The sequence below is a fragment of the Dipodomys merriami genome, unplaced genomic scaffold (assembly GCF_024711535.1).
Source record: "Dipodomys merriami isolate MVZ:Mamm:240054 unplaced genomic scaffold, mDipMer1.0.p SCAF_3, whole genome shotgun sequence".
NCBI lineage: Eukaryota > Metazoa > Chordata > Mammalia > Rodentia > Heteromyidae > Dipodomys > Dipodomys merriami.
Genome location: NW_027204492.1, coordinates 99,631,677 through 99,648,227, shown reverse-complemented (window position 1 = coordinate 99,648,227; position 16,551 = coordinate 99,631,677). Strand labels below are relative to the sequence as shown.

At 32.0% G+C, this 16,551-nt stretch overlaps 1 protein-coding gene across 9 annotated transcripts in view; it reads right to left on the bottom strand.

Moving 5' to 3' along the window:
- Positions 1–16,551, bottom strand: part of Dmd (dystrophin) — a 2,040,854-nt gene that overhangs the window by 1,145,224 nt on the left and 879,079 nt on the right. For all 9 annotated transcript variants that reach the window (XM_070040660.1, XM_070040663.1, XM_070040664.1 and 6 more), the window contains one exon: positions 3,160–3,354. In XM_070040660.1, the coding sequence (XP_069896761.1) occupies positions 3,160–3,354 (195 nt within the window). The remainder of the gene's footprint in view (positions 1–3,159; positions 3,355–16,551) is intronic.

Genomic DNA, 16,551 nt, shown 5'->3' with positions numbered 1-16,551 from the left:
CAAAATTGTTCTATGTAGAACTCCTGTAGCAGATGTGAATATTAGAATGTACCTGCAAATGATTTGTTTTGGAATGATCCTAGCAAACACTGGGAAAGGAGAAGCCAGGAAAGAACACAGAATCAGGCAGAATTTCCTGTCTACAAGCGGATTATAATCTTGGCCCTGAATGTTACATCAGAGTGTAAATCATGCTTCAGATTAGTTCCAGCTGAAGGGTGAGGGAGTAGTAGTGCTGACTCAACAAAATCCCTCTGATATTGCTTGACACTGGAGGAAAATTTAGGCATACTCCTAGCTGATAGTTAGAGTACTGGAATGCTGAATGAAAAGAGGGTATAGATGGGTCACAAGAGGAAACCTCAATTTACAGTAAAATCAGGAATTTAAATCCTACATGGAAATTTTTCTACTTTCACGACAAGATTTCAAATATTTTATAGCTCTCAAGAGCAAAACTTGTGGTAAGTGACACTTGTGACACTAAAATTTTAATAGTCCTGCCTTAATGAGATACATCAAAGCAAGACTGGATGATTTAACCTACTAATTATACTTTGGCAAATTTTATCAAGGTAATCTGCCTTAAAAACCAAAGAGCAATTTATTCCTAGTAGGGTTTCAAATTTCAAAAAATTTAGATTCTTACAGAATTATGGTATTAATGTGCATATAATGTTAATATTTAGCATATAAACCAACACAATTGATTAACAATGTTAATATTTACTGCACTAAGAGTAATGTAATATTCATATGTTTCTTATTCATCTCTAGTTATGTCTTAGCTATGTATGAGCTATTAGATGTAGATAGGCATTTATCTACAGTCTATCAAAATGATCAGAAAGGTTTCTAATTTAATAGATGTATTGAAACTGTGTATGCTGTATTAGTTATGCTGTTCAGAAAATAATTTTAACTTATTACTCATTGTGTTGTATTACATTTTCAAGAAATATGTGTATATATACTACTAATATATATATATATATATATATATATATATATATTAACTGCTACAGTTGAGAAATTTGACTCATGCAGATCTGTTGGGAATAAAATCAGCCACAATTTAATTTCATAACATTCTACCCAACAGCTGTACAATTTATGCACTACTATTCTGTTTTTACTATTGGATAAAGACAATGATGAATGCCTTTAAAGAAGAAATACATACTCATTGAAAAGACTTAACTCAAAATTATCCTCTTTCCAAAAGCCCATAAAGGTAGGAGCCTATTTGCCTGCTTTGAATATGTTGGGACAGAGAAGGAACCCTATAAATATATCTCCTGAGGATTCAATAATCCAGCTAAATTAAATCTGCCATAGTGTCTTCTATCAAACCACAGTGATCAATGTGATTACAGTTGGTGTCAGTTATAATAATTTTAAATCCATCAGGAAGAAATGATGAGTTATGAGTATAGCTAGTGTTCTGTCATTCTGAGTGTGCCAGGTTAAGAGGTATGGAAACAAAGATATTCACTGGGCAATTTAATAAATTCAGGGTCACTGCTCTCTTGACCAATATCTCTAGAAGCACAAATAGAAATGAATGGTAGCTGATTAGCAATAATTTACGTATTGAATGACCAAGATGAACTTACAAACTGTGCTGTCACAAGAAATTAGCTAATGTGAATACTAAAAGGTATGCTGACATGTCTCTCATCAATTGACTGGATTTCTTTTCTTTACTATATCCACAAATTATTTGATTTTTTTCTCTAGACCGAATAAGAAGTAGCATCATGCTGAAATGGATTGACTAGTTTCAGAGATCCATGTTGCTCTTATTTTAGTGTGTAATTTTATAGCTTATTTGAGATATTATACAATATTAAAGTCAAGTCACTCAAGATATTGAAACAGTGATTTCCAAAATAAACAACATTATCTATTTGTATAATGTGAGCCGACAAATGTGTGGCATGCAACAAGCTCCCAAGAAATCATTTAGCATATAAAATACTTCAACTAATATGTACTTCTGATAGCAAACACTTCTTCTGTCGGTAATCTTATATCATTTGCACTGGAAAAATATCAAGCACTGGCTACACTATGATATTTCATTTTGAGTGTGAAATGTATGATCACAAAAATTATCTCAAGACACATTATTATGTACATTTTCTTGGTGATACATTCATTCATCTTCAGACATTGCTCTCCAAAATGCATTGCTTATTTCCTCCCCATGATTTGTTTGGGTAGAGAATTCAGTAATATGCTATTGGTAACTTGAAAAATACTGAATTTAATTGAAAGCTTGTAGATGATAGTTTTAAAGAGAATATGTATTCATTTCTTGTTCTTCTTGCTTTATTTTTGAATTAGTGAACATTTTATCATAAAGAGGATTCACTGTGACATTTTCATATATATACCCAATGAACTTTGACCTTATTTAATCTTTCACTATGTTTTCATTACTCTTGTTTGCCTTTTTTTCAGTCTTTGTTGTGTTTCATTTTACTGTCTCTATATACAACTACATAGATACATACATTCATACATATATTTAACATCCTTGAATCCTTTTTCCCACCAGTGAGCAAATACATTACCATTTGAGCTACAGCACCTGTTTATATTTTTAGATAGGGTCTGACTAGTCTAGTTTGGTCTTAAACTTGTGCTCTTTCTGTCTGAACCTCTGGAGTACTCAAGAATGTACTACTGATTTTATTTTACTGATTTCTATTCCATACTATTTCATATAATATCAAGAGTAAAAATAATTTTAAAATTAATACACATTATATAAGGGAAATACAAATCTAAAACAACATGTAATGGATATCATTTAAAATCCCGTCTAATTTACTACCCTTGAAGAGAAGAAAGAACTATATTGATGGAGGAGCAACTACCTTTTTTAACTCTTTCTGTTCTGGGGTCATGTGAACATTTTTAAGTTTATTTCTTTATTATGGAAGTCCACCTCACATTAAACAATACACACTATCTCTTGAAATTTATGGGAGTATTTCTAGCTCAGATTTCTGAAGTTACTTTTTCAGCTTTATGAATTTTGTGCAACAAAATGTCTTCATTATGCATAGAATGCAAGCCAATCATTTTCAGATGACAAAGAATCAATGCAATCATCCTGTAAAATGTAAATAAAATTGCCTTTTCTTTTACCTTCAGAGACTCCTCTTGTTTAAAGAGGTCTTCAAACTCTTTAGCACAGAGGTCAGGAGCACTGAGAAGTTGTTCCACTTCTGATAGGGCTTGTGAGACATGAGTGATCTCAGTCAGATAAGTAGAAGGCACATAAGAAATTTCCAAAGGCATATCTTCAGTCATCACTACCATTGTTTCTTCACGGAGAGTGTGCTGGTATAAATATACAAAAGAACAATTTCTTTTAGCTTCCAAATAATAAAAAGTCCTTCATTGAGTTTATATAGATTCCAGTTTATAGCTGACAGATGGCTGAAAGTGGGTTAAAAAGAAACTAGTTATGATAAGTCTAGTAATAAGGTTATTTATTATTTATACATTCTCCTCTTCTGAACAGTGTTAGAAACATGTTATAAACAAACACATACATATAAGCACCATGATTATAAGACAAAAGGTCAACAATAAGGTTGTGAGAAAAGTAGTTTTATCCTAAGAAAAGCATAATTTGGGCAATTGAGTTTTAAGTTTTAATAAGTGTCCTGGAAATCTTGGTATGGGATTTGATAGAAGTATACTTTTGTTCCTAACAAAAAAATTCTTCGAATTTCTTTCCTTCCTAGTCTTGATGGAGGATCAAGAGGTAGTAAGTACCTTTAGAGTATAGGGTCTGCCTCAAATCTCAGATATTAGCTCCTATCCTTGGTGCTAATTTCTTCTGAAATGAGCTGAGGCAGATTACATTGCAAAATGAATTTTAGTAAGAACTCCAATTTTTAGAAGTAAGGGAGCACTGGTTATCTACTTTCCTAACTGGCTTCTATGTACCAGAACTAGGAGGACTTACTGCTCTGAGATTTTGTGGCACTTGCCAGTAACACTTCTTTTCCTATTCTTTTATGGACAAGAAATAAATACTACTTGGCATGCAAATTCAGAATGACTAATGGCCCCTGCTCTCTTCTGTCTACAGTATAGGCAGCAACACTATTGTAATTGAAAATATCCCAATAACTTTGCTTTGAATTGATCAACTGCCACCTGCCTGTTGATGGGGTCAGCCAAGGGTTTCAGTGGCAAAGTCCCTCAGGAAGTTTGGACAATAATCATGCTAACACAGCATTGATTGCTGCACACTTTTGACAAGATTGTGCTAATTTTTGCAATAATGTAATTACTGCAAATTCATATAATGACACAGGTTAATTTTAAATGACATATTTTACAAAATTGGTTTATTGTATGTATCTTAAGTCAACATTCCTTTGTTATAGGCATTCCTTCATTATCAACAGAATGATACTATATATTAATTTCTAATTTCTATTTTAAATGACAAGAGAAACAAGATAGAGTTTAAAGAGGATGACTTAGCATTTAAATACGGAATTTAAAAATAAGTATTTCGCCATTCCAAACCAGACATTTCACCAATTAAAATATAATTCAAAGAGCTATGTGAATATGAAAATTTAACTGACAAATTAGACATTAAAGATATATAGTAAATCAACAGCACAAGTCAAATTTACTGATTTACATACATTCTACTAGGCTGGTGATTACGTTGGTGATAATGTTTCTAAGTTAATAAAAGTGTTTTTCTTATTTAAATTAGCTGCTTTAACCTCTGAGCTAAAGATAACAACATATAAGTGCACATATTTCTTTAACATTTTATATAATGGTACAATTACCTGTTTTAAATGACATACATTTTGTAACTGCTTTTAGAGAACAATTGTTCTGTTACTAGGGGAATATTTGAGAAGAGAACAAACTGTACTTTTTTTCTTTTTTAATAATTAGTGATCTTGTTATTAACCCAAAGCTTGTTTAGAATCAAAAGTTCAAAATACTTGAAGAACAACTAAGTGTCACTCAAAATAAGACAAGCAAATTCCAAAAGGTTCTGCCATTCATACTCTTCATATTTTTTGTAAAAAGAAAACTAATACTTAGTAGTTTCTGTCTTTTTTTGTTTCTTCATTTACATGCTGTTTCTTTCATTGTTTATATTTGGAATGCTCTAAGCTCTTTAAATTCACATTGGTACTTATGTAAATAAATATATACAGTTTATGGAGTATCTCATGAAATCTCATGTATGATATCTCAAGTATGATATCTCAAGTATGATATCTCAAGCATGAAATCTCAAGTATGATAAGGCAAAAAGACTAAAATTAAACTAACTTTTGACTACTAACATTCATTTAGACAAAATAAAATTTAAAACTTGAATATTTACTTCTTTAGCATTTGTGGCTAATTATACTTTGCATACAGGAAATTTTTTGTTTTTATTTTATTGTAAAGATGCTGTACAGAGGTGTATAGAGGAACTTTAAATAAAATGAGATTTGCTTAAATACTAACTACTGCTAGTCATATGGTTCTGAAGTGCAGAATCGTGTCTCTCAGCAAATAGTATCTAGCATCAGCCATAATACTGAACCAAGGCTCAGAGAATATAAGCAGCACCCTTTCTCTGACATCTTAATTGTTAAGCATTTCACTATGTGAACACATTTGGGTCACAGGTTATTTTCTTGCATATAGATTAATAGTTTTTCATAACAATTATTCACCATACATCCATATAAAGACTATTTTACCTGAGAGTTGAATGGAAAGTTCATTTACAAGGATATTATGTGGTATCTATTTACAAAACATTTCAAATAATTGAAGTGTTATATCTAGTTCTAGAAATCTCTTCTCAATTTTCTTTAAACTAGAAGCCCTTATTAGCCTTATTATTATACCCTTCAGAGAAACAGCCATTACACCACAAGAAGGGAAAGTTCTATTAATATGAATATTGTGACTATTTTTAAGACTGTGGGATAAGCCTTTTTGATGTTGGTATAATTTGGGGGGGGGAGGGAAAACATATTGTTTAAATAGGGATACAGATTGTCCCACTGCAACAATGAGATATACAAGACGCTATGTTGAAAAACGAACTTTACAATTTAGGTGGGGGGGGGCTGTAGGTGAGGGGGTGGGAAGAAAGGGATGGTAGGGGAAAAACAAAGGAGGAGGCAATAATGCTGGATAAGAAATGTACTCATTACCTTGCTCATGTAACTGTAACCCCTTTGCACAGTATTTTCACAATAAAAACTTAATTAAAAATAAAGAAAATATATGGATAATCATCAAACATCCAGTTCATTCCATGCTCAGACATGAAAAAGAACACCAGAAATTATCAAAACTTTTACAATTAATAAGAGCAATCAAAAACAGAGGTACAGTCATATTAGATGACTAGAGTGAAATGAGAAAGAGATTACAATTCTTGCTGTCCTGAACTACTAATAACTCATAATCTTTTGTAATACAAAAGACATTATAATATCTATAACATTGTAATGCCTCTGTTTACAATAACCTGTGAGTACTGGGTCAGCCATGTTTTATACATTAAACTCTACAAAAAGGTTAAATTATTGCATCATCATATTTATGAAGACTGAGTTATGGGAAGATATTTTACTCATTTATTACCTCAACACATAGTATCCAGTCATCACAGATAACGGAAGTTAAGTGGTATATTTGGTTGAGTACTTATTCTTATTTGTGTAACATATATACACATATAAATGTTTTGACACATAAAGATACATCATAATTTTCCTAGGCAAGGGACTACCAAAAACTGAATTGAAATAGAGTAAGAATTTAGAGACCTATTTTACTATCTATTCCTTAAAATTATATCACTCTTCTTGACATAGACATGCAGGTCTATAATGAATAAATTATATTACTGACTGACTTTTACTTTAGTTTAATAAAAATTTCAGATGGTTATTAAAAATCAATGTAATTGCAAGTATCATGTTCATTTTCTCTTCTTTATGTAAAATCCAGACACTCATATTTAGATTAAGCTTTTTCATTTGAGTTTCATTAACTATGCCTAGAATAATTATATACTTTTGAATTCTGATGTGAACAAATCCTGTCTAACCTCTCGAAAATCAACTTGCTTTTGCTAACAATCATTCCTAGCTTATATTATTATATCCCTATACCATTAGGAAAAGTGCATTATTGCCACATTAATTCATTTTATTAATATCATTATATATCCAAAATAATATGCTATCTACATTTTCTGGCAACAAAAATTAAGCAATGTGAAGGAAAAACCCAAGCTATCTTTATTTAAAACTGGAAACTTCAATACATTATTATAACTTATATTATAAATTATACATTATTATAATATTGTATAGTATAAATGTTAACAAAACAAAACTGATTTATATGATATTTTGAATATGAACTTTTCAGTTTTGAAAAGTTTAGCCCTGTAAGTAGGGATGGGCATCATTTATAAAGTTTTAAATAAACTTTAGTTTCTTTTCATTCTTAAAATTTCTTTTTTTTTTTTGTTTTGGTCGGTTATGGGGCTTGATCTCTGGGCCTGAGGGCTGTCCCTGCGCTCTTCAGTTCAAGGCAAGCGCTCTACCGCTTGAGCCACAGTGCCACTTCTGGTTTTCTAGTGGTTTGTTGGAGATTAGAGTCTCATGGACTTTCCTGCCTGGGCTAACTTTGAACTGAGATCCTCAGATCTCAGCCTCCTGAGTAGCTAGGATTACAGGGGTGAGCCACCGGCACCAGGCTCATTCTTAAAATTTCTATCTTGAAGGTTCATATAACTGTACAAAACAAAGTTAGTTCTGTGTTCAAACAGAGATATTTTCCTCCATGATTTAAATGATTTAAATGAGACAATGTGGTTATTGTCTCATTTATGATTTAAGACGTCAAAGAAACTCAAGAAGAAAAATTACATCTTGTGGACACAAATTATGACACAGGTCTCAATATATCTATATATTTCCTATTATGTTACACAAAAATTATTATCTATCAAAAACTATTTTCTAGACAAAAACAGTAACATAATTTGTTACCCATTGAAATTGATAAAGATGAAATTGGAAAAATTTTCAAAAATTTTAAGAATACATGATTTAAAATGAGTAAGAATATAAAAATTTTTAGTTTGTATATGGTTAACTTTCCTCAACAGAACATCCTTAAGGATTGCTTTATATAATAGCACAATGCTGTATTAATCCCAAATATAACTATAGGTTCTAAATACTGGTGTTTCATAAATGAGAGAAATATGAAAGACAAGTGACTGTCTTTTAGACTCAAAATTAAGTCAACACATAGAAAGTCATTGAATGATAAAAAAGAGTCCAAATTACTCCATGTGGTAAATGACAGAATATGTGCTCTAAGGTAATTCCCCCTAATTATTCCATTATCTAAAAAAATGCCTATGTAATGCCATATAAAAACATGGCAAACCACAAATAATCATTTAATAATAAATCAGCAAATCATGTTAATATAATTTTACTTCTCTTTTAAAAAGTATTAAAGTATTCTAAGGTACATGCAAAAATATGACACTTTCTAGGAAATAATCCTTTTTGGAGCAAGGGACACTATCACCTAATATGTCATTCAAGAGGTGGCTTTGTCATCTTAACAAACATCCTACTACTGTGATTCTAAGCATGTAGTAAAGGTCTGGCCAAACTTGCTGATGGACCTGTCTTGTGTTGATTCTTCCCTTGTACAACTGTCGAATTTACCAAATTCCTCTGGGCCAAGCTCAATTACTATCTAATTAAGCTGATAAACCAAATCTCAAAAATGTGTTAATGGCTTATAGTGGTTTGAAGTGTTATCCTTCAAAGGACAACATTTGCATTTTAATAAGGAGTTTCAACAAATTAACATAAATTAGTAACTTGGTAGAATTTTAGTTACAAAGTATGGCTTGTGAGAAAAGTGAAAGAAATAAAGGGCTTTTGATTCAGACCAAGATAAACACCAACATAAAAGCAATATCTAAGGGTTCATTTTCCTGACATCACATTATCTGACATTTTCCACTTGACTCATACATATACTAGATATTACAAATAAGGGAAACCATGGGACCTATGTTTCTTTGGGCCTGGCTTACTTCACTTAATATAATTTTTTCCAAGTTTTTCCATTTCCTAACAAATGGGGCAATGTCATTCTTTCTGATGGAGGCATAGAATTCCATTTTGTATATATACCACATTTTCTTGATCCATTCATCTACTGAGGGGCATCTGGGTTGGTTCCATATCTTAGCTATGGTAAATAATGCTGCAATAAACATAGTTGTGCTGGTAGCTTTAGTGTGGTCTTGTTTGTAAACATTTGGGTAAATGCCCAAAAGTGGGATTGCTGGGTCATAGGGGAGTTCTATGTGAAGTCTTTTGAGGAACCTCCATACTGCTTTCCAAAGTGGTTGAACAAGTTTACATTCCCACCAACAATGAAGTAAGGTTCCTTTCTGTACAGTATGTTCACAAATAAAATTAAATTAAATTTAAAAAAGCAATATATATGCCATGACATTGTTAGCAATTATCATGATAGCTTCGAAGAGAAAGTTATATACCCTTAGGTACCTTTTAATGCAAAATAAATGCAAGAAAGACAAGTATAACACCTAGTGCATAGAAGTTTATTGAAAGAATTTATTCTAGGGCTGGGAAGGTGGCTCAGTGGTAGAGTGCTTGCCTTGCATGCGTGAGGCCCTGGGTTTGATTCCTCAGCACCACATAAGCAGAAAAAGCTGCAAGTGGTGCTGTGGCTCAAGCGGTAGAGTGCTAGCCTTGAGCTGTAGAGCTGAGGGATAGCGCCCAGGCCCAGAGCTCAGGCCCCATGACTGCCAAAAAAAAAAAAAAAAAAAAAAGAATTTATTGTATTAAATGAAGAAATAAGTATTAGCTTAAAATTAAATTTTCAAATAAAAGTTATATAAATCTTTAAGATAAGTATTTGTTTAGGAATATGCAGGCCTATGGACATAATGTATATTTTGGATTTCTCTGAATTCAATAGGGATAATTTGTATGTGTCATAATCTTTCTTGGTGTAGATTTAAAGGTATATCTGATAGACATTTTATATGCCACCAATTTAAAGCAAACTAAATACTACTTCACAGATATGCATAGTTGTTTTGGCTCTTCAGGTCTATCTCAGGTATTAACTAATTATATATGAACCAATACAGAAGTAATTCTTTGAGGTAGTGCTGCACAGACAGTTTAAAAGATTACAGTTCAGCTGGGCATTGGTGGTTCACACTTATAATCTGAAATACTCAGGAGGCTGAGATCTAAGAATACAGTTTAAAGCCAGCCTGGGAAGGCTCTTATCTCCATTAACCAACAAAAAGCCAGTAGTAGAGGTGTGGCTCAAGTGGTAGAGTGCCAGCCTTCAGCAAAATCCCTCAGAGACAGAGTCCAGGTTGTGATTTTAAGCCTCTGGACTGGCGCACATATGTCTGTCTACTAAGCACTGGAGGTTCTGAAATCATTTGGGGTCAAGAAATGATGTTTTTCATCCTTGAAAATTCTTCTTGAAATCTACACATCTTTTTATTTGACTATCCAGTATATATTTTTTGTAGGAACCTATATTAAACTATCAGTTTGAGAATATCTGGAATATGAGTTTTATAATATGTTCATATGTAAAAATGAACACATACACACTTACTAAATATACATACCTATATTTAATACATTGTAGAAATAAATATAATGCAAGGAAAAAATAATGTCAGACTAACATAAATTCTGCAATTATATTTCATACTAATAAGTTATTTAATTTCCTTTGTCTTGTGAATATTCTACTTGACTGGATTTTCAGAATAAACTCAATATTATGCTATCCTTATCAAGCAGAAAATGTGGCCAGGTTTACCTCCAGATTATTTAACATAAAAATTCTGTTTCCATGCCTGAATACTGAATATGTACATGCCATAACTAGATTTTGATTAAATTCTTTATCACAAGTATGAATGACAGTAAAATACCTTTAATTGTATTGTCCAAAATGGTAGAAAATATGCATATTTTATTATTTGATTTTAAATTATTTTAAAAGAAGGCAATACAAATTTCCAAACATTGGTAAAACTAGGTACATTTTATATGCTTGAAAAGCACATATGGCTTGAAGATTATGAACTGGTCTTCAAACAATGTGAATATCTGGTACAATAATGGATGGAAATTATAGAGCAGCTACTATATTGGAGAGAGCAGAAATACAAAGGTGTATCATTACCAAAGGCTAAATTGCAAGTCACTATGCTAGAAAATCTGAAATAATATCTTTATAAATATGGTAAATACTCAAATATAGTCTATCGTACTCATTCTGTTTCCATCCATGGATTGTCCAGTAGTTTCTGTGGTCAAAGGTGCCTACTGCATACTCAATATTGTTTCATAAAGGCAAATATAGAAGTCAAGATTAATTTCCATTGCAAATTGTTCATGAGATTTAAAATATAACATGGTATTCATCTTTGAATAATATAAAAGCACGAAATTCATATTTTTGTTTAATGTGAATAAATTACACAAGAGCATTATGTCTATCACAAAATATCATTATGTTGACAGTTTTCCTCACAAAGATGATTTAGACTGGATACTAAATCCAATTTAAAATTTCAAAACTCAAGGGCTGGGAAGGTGGCTCAGTTGTAGAGCGCTTGCCTTGCATGCATGAGGCCCTGGGTTCGATTCCTCAGCATCACATAAGCAAAAAGAAAAAAGCCGGAAATGGTGCTGTGGTGGCGCTGTGGCTCAAGTGGTAGAGCGCTAGCCTCAAGCTGAAGAGCTGAGGGACAGAACCCAGGCCCAGTGTTCAGGCCCCACAACTGGACCAAAAAAAAAAATTCAAAACTCAAAACTTAGTTTATTACTACGCTATATGAATGATTTCACTGAATTAATAATGTCTTCCTTACATGTAGACAGAGCTTGAATTTTTGAATGTCCTGATTAAGATAATGAATAAAGTTACCTATTTTCGCTGTGCAAAATCAACAGGCATTACCTTTCTGTTCAATATGTATGTACATGCAACATATATAATATGTATGTGTATAATACATATTTGTGTACATACACATAAAATAAAAACATTGATAAAATGGGAAAATTGTCTCATACACATGTTTTCTAGCTTCATCTCAACTAAGTAGTTGTTATTATCATATATCTACAAATAATTGTTAGACTGGACAAGAATATATGCCTCAGAAACCTAAAATTATAATCAAAGTGGAGAGAGATCATGAATTGGAGGCTTTTGAAAGATATGTGAATAGCTATCTAACACAATCATGGATGAAAATTATAATGTGGATAATTTCCAATGATATATGTGGAATGACTTATGGGACATTATTAGGATGAATTAAAATCTACTTTCTCCAAGAATGGACAAGGACCAGTTAATTTGCCTCATGAATTACTGAACAATAATTCTAGAAGACAGATTAATTCCTACCTTCATTCATTAGATCACATTTTCCAATAGGTACTTTTTTGTACAGAGGTTCTACTTTGTTAATCTCTTCTTTATTAGGAAAATATTTTCATTATCTTCTTTCTTCTTAATAAAAAATTGTATGCCAGAACTCTGAAACCCAAATTATATTTGTGCCATGATAGTTTTACTATTTGACTAATGAAAGAGTTCAGGCTATTTCCAAGGTGATATGAGTTTTGAAGAGAGGAGATAACTCTGAGTCTATGAAAAAAATACCCTAAAAGTTTAATGAAATGAGAAATCTTAAATATCATATTAGAATGTAGGAGGCTTGCTATCTTATTTTTAAAAGTTCAATAGATGATTTGAAATAAGACAAAGGATATTGCTAAGCATAAAATATGAGTTGTAGACAATTAACCTGAGGAAGGGATTAGAAAGAAATCGGAAATAGAAAAAATAAGAGACATAGAAGATAGATACAAGCTGTTTACTAAATAATAACTATCACGAGACGTATATTTAATTTGAAAAAAGGAACCCATGAAAATAGAGGGGAGCTATTTATATAAAATGCATATCAAAATAAACTCCAAGACTTGGAAATAAGAAATCTTCTTTTCAATTTTTATATTTTGATAATTCTGTGTTGTTTACATTATGTATGGTGTATTCTCATGTATATCTTCAAGAGGGACATGGAAGGGCACAGAACTCGAGGGAAAAAGAGCTAAAAAATATAGCAGTAGAGCTCACTGGCCCTTGATGAAAGTGAACTATACAATTCATAGGTGGAGACAGGAGAGAATGAGGGATCAGAAGATACATATAAAAGGAAATGTACTTATTACTAACTCATATATATATATATATATATACATATATATCACCTCTATAATAACAATAACATAAATTAATGTAAAAAGTAGAAGAGGACCAGATGAATGAAGAACAAGAAATAGCTTATTTTTGCACAATTAAAATATGCTAAAATGAGTTTTCAAATATAAATGTTTTGTTTAAGGATTTGAGTGGGGTTATCTTTCAAATGTTTGGAGAAAAAGGAGTTTAAATATAAAGAGCAAGGCTCACACTAGAATTTGAATGCCTCTATGCAGCCATGGAACATAGAAGACAGAAGAAGATAGAAAACAATGAAAACTAGATGACCGTGGTCCACAACATTCAACAACTAACCAGAGAGATCTTTAAAAATGCAAAGTTACCTTTAATTCAATGGTTAATAGTACAAAATAAAAAAAGTTGGGAGAGATAGGGAAGAATGATGAAAAATTACATTGATCAAAATGAATTATACTCATAAACTACCATGTCAACTAGAAACCCAACTAAATTAAAAAATGAATTGTAATAGATATTACAAAACAAGAGAAAATAAAAAATACAAAGAAAATGTTAAGTTCAGGTTAAAGTCTATGGAATGAGCATAGCTCAATTTAAGAGATTTCATGATTTCTTAAGCTTAATAAGTAATACTGTGTGGAAAATCAACGGTAGCTAAAAACTAAAATGACAACTCAGTAGTTTTTAAAGGATTTTTTAACTCAGGAAATGTATTTTTAAAGAATGTTCTCTGAAGAAGACAAGTGGCTAATAGATACATGATGAAAATTTCAACATTCTTAGCCATTAAGGTAAATCAAAGCTATACTTAGATATAATCTCACCACAGTCAGAATGGCAGTCATCAAGAAAACAAGCAACACCAAATGCTGGAGTGGATGAAAGGGAAAAGGAAATCCTCATACACTGTTGGTGAGAATGTGAATGAGTACAGTCAATATGGAAATCAATATGCAGGCTTCTCATACAACTAAAAATAGATCAGCATTGGGATCCTACTGTACACATTTTTGGCATGTATCAGAAAGCATCTAAATCAATATACAAAAAAGACACCTGCTTTGTTTATTGCAGCTTTGTTTTCAATAGACAAATGGTCAAATATTGTATATATCTATTATATATACATATGCATATATGTGTATATTTATGTACCATGGCATCATGTCATTTGTAGGAATAGGGATGGGGTTTAAGATTAACATGTTGAGCAAGGTAAGCCAAGCTTAAAGAGCCAAGTACCATGCATGTTTTGCTCATCTGCATAATTTAGAATTAAAGCCACACATATGTAAAAATATATGTGTATGTGTGTGTGTGTGTATGTATATCAATGCACATATTACCTGATCACAACTAAGGGAGAGTTTAGGTGACAATGTGGAAGATAAAAAGGGGAAAAGAATGATAGAGGGTGAATAATATCAAAATACTTGCTGTCTAAAAATGAAGATGACATAAAGAATCTCATTGAAAAATTTTGAACTCCACAGCTGAACATAAAAAAGAAAAGAAAAGAAGAATTTTTGGGGGTCAGTTATGGGGCTTGAACTCTGGGCCTGGGTGCTGTCCTCAGCTCTTCAGCTCAAGGCTAGCATTCTACCACTTGAGCCACAGCACCACTTGCAGTTTTCTGGTAGTTTATTAGAGATAAGAGTTTCACAAACTTTCCTGCCCGAACTTTCCTGCCCAGGCTGGCTGTGAACCGCGATAGATCTCAGTCTCTTGAGTAGCTAGGATTACAGGTGTGAGCTGCCAACACATGGCTAAAAGAAAATTTTTGAACATAGGTTATAGTAGATGGGGAAAGAGAGCAATAGAGAGGGTTACTCTGTCCAAAATAGAATACTTTCAAAAATGAAATATGTAAAATAGTCTTTGGTGAGTGTGGTTATCAGCATGAGGGGGAACCCTGGGGAGGGCAAATGAGGGTAAATATGGTTGAAGTACTTTGCATATATGAATATAGAAAACTAAAACCTGTTGCAATTGTCTTAATAAGGGGGAAGGGAGATAAAGGTAAATGATGGAGGGCCCGAGGTTGAAGGGATACCTTGTAAGCATGCATGGAAATCTAACCCCTGTTGCACAACTAATATATACTAATAACAATGTTTAATGAGGAGGTCCAAAACAATATCAATGTAAGTGTAGTATAAGGCTACAAAGTACTAAATAAATCCAAGAAAACTACTGTTGTGATAAAGGCTACATGTCTTATTTTAAAAAAAGATACAAATCAACAATTCTGTCTCTAATCTTTGGTTTCATTTTATATTAATGGAAAAAAGTCTTGAAAAAAAGGAGTAAATGAAAATTACAGTTTTAATCAATATTTTACATAAAACACTTCCATATTTGTTAGATAAAAGTAGATAAAGATATAATAGAGTGGTACTTTAAATGAACTACCTCAATTTAACTGATACATTGTGTTCAATGAAAGAAGTATTGTAATTATTACATATGACTGAGATGTGAAAACACAGATCATATTTACGTAGTAAATTTTAAAAAGATTTGAAAATGGGAGATGTACAAATAACTGTTACTTATAATAAACCAACATTAACTTTGATTCATCACATACGGCCATTAAAAACCATGTATCAAAGAAATAAATGTTGCATGCTTGTGACTATAATTATATAAGTAAAAACACTGGGTGGTATGCAAGTGGTTAGAACTGAATTGACTAAAGTATAGTATACTCTTTGGAGAGCTCCAATCGTGTAATTATTTTTAGAACAAAAATTCACACTTCAACAAAATGAACACCAGTATGAGTACTTGAAAGCGGGTAGATGAAGCCAAGGATGAGAAGGGTAGAGGAATGAACTGCGGAAAATGCAGTCATTAATTCATTGCATATCCCACAAAATTAAGAAAAATAAGGGAAGGGATGGGTTGAAAGCAAGTGAAAATACTGGAGGGGGCGTGACACCAATCAAGAGCCTTGTACTCATGTACTGCTTTGTCAAATGGCAACTCCTTTGTACAACAACTTAAAGAAAAAATATAATTTATCAGACCTATATGCATGACCTAGAAAAATATTGGTAGACTAAGTGTAAAAGTGATTCAATGAATTAGGTGGCATGTTTTTGAAAAGCAAAAACATGTCTGTATGTAATCTTTACTATTAAAAAGCTTAGAAAA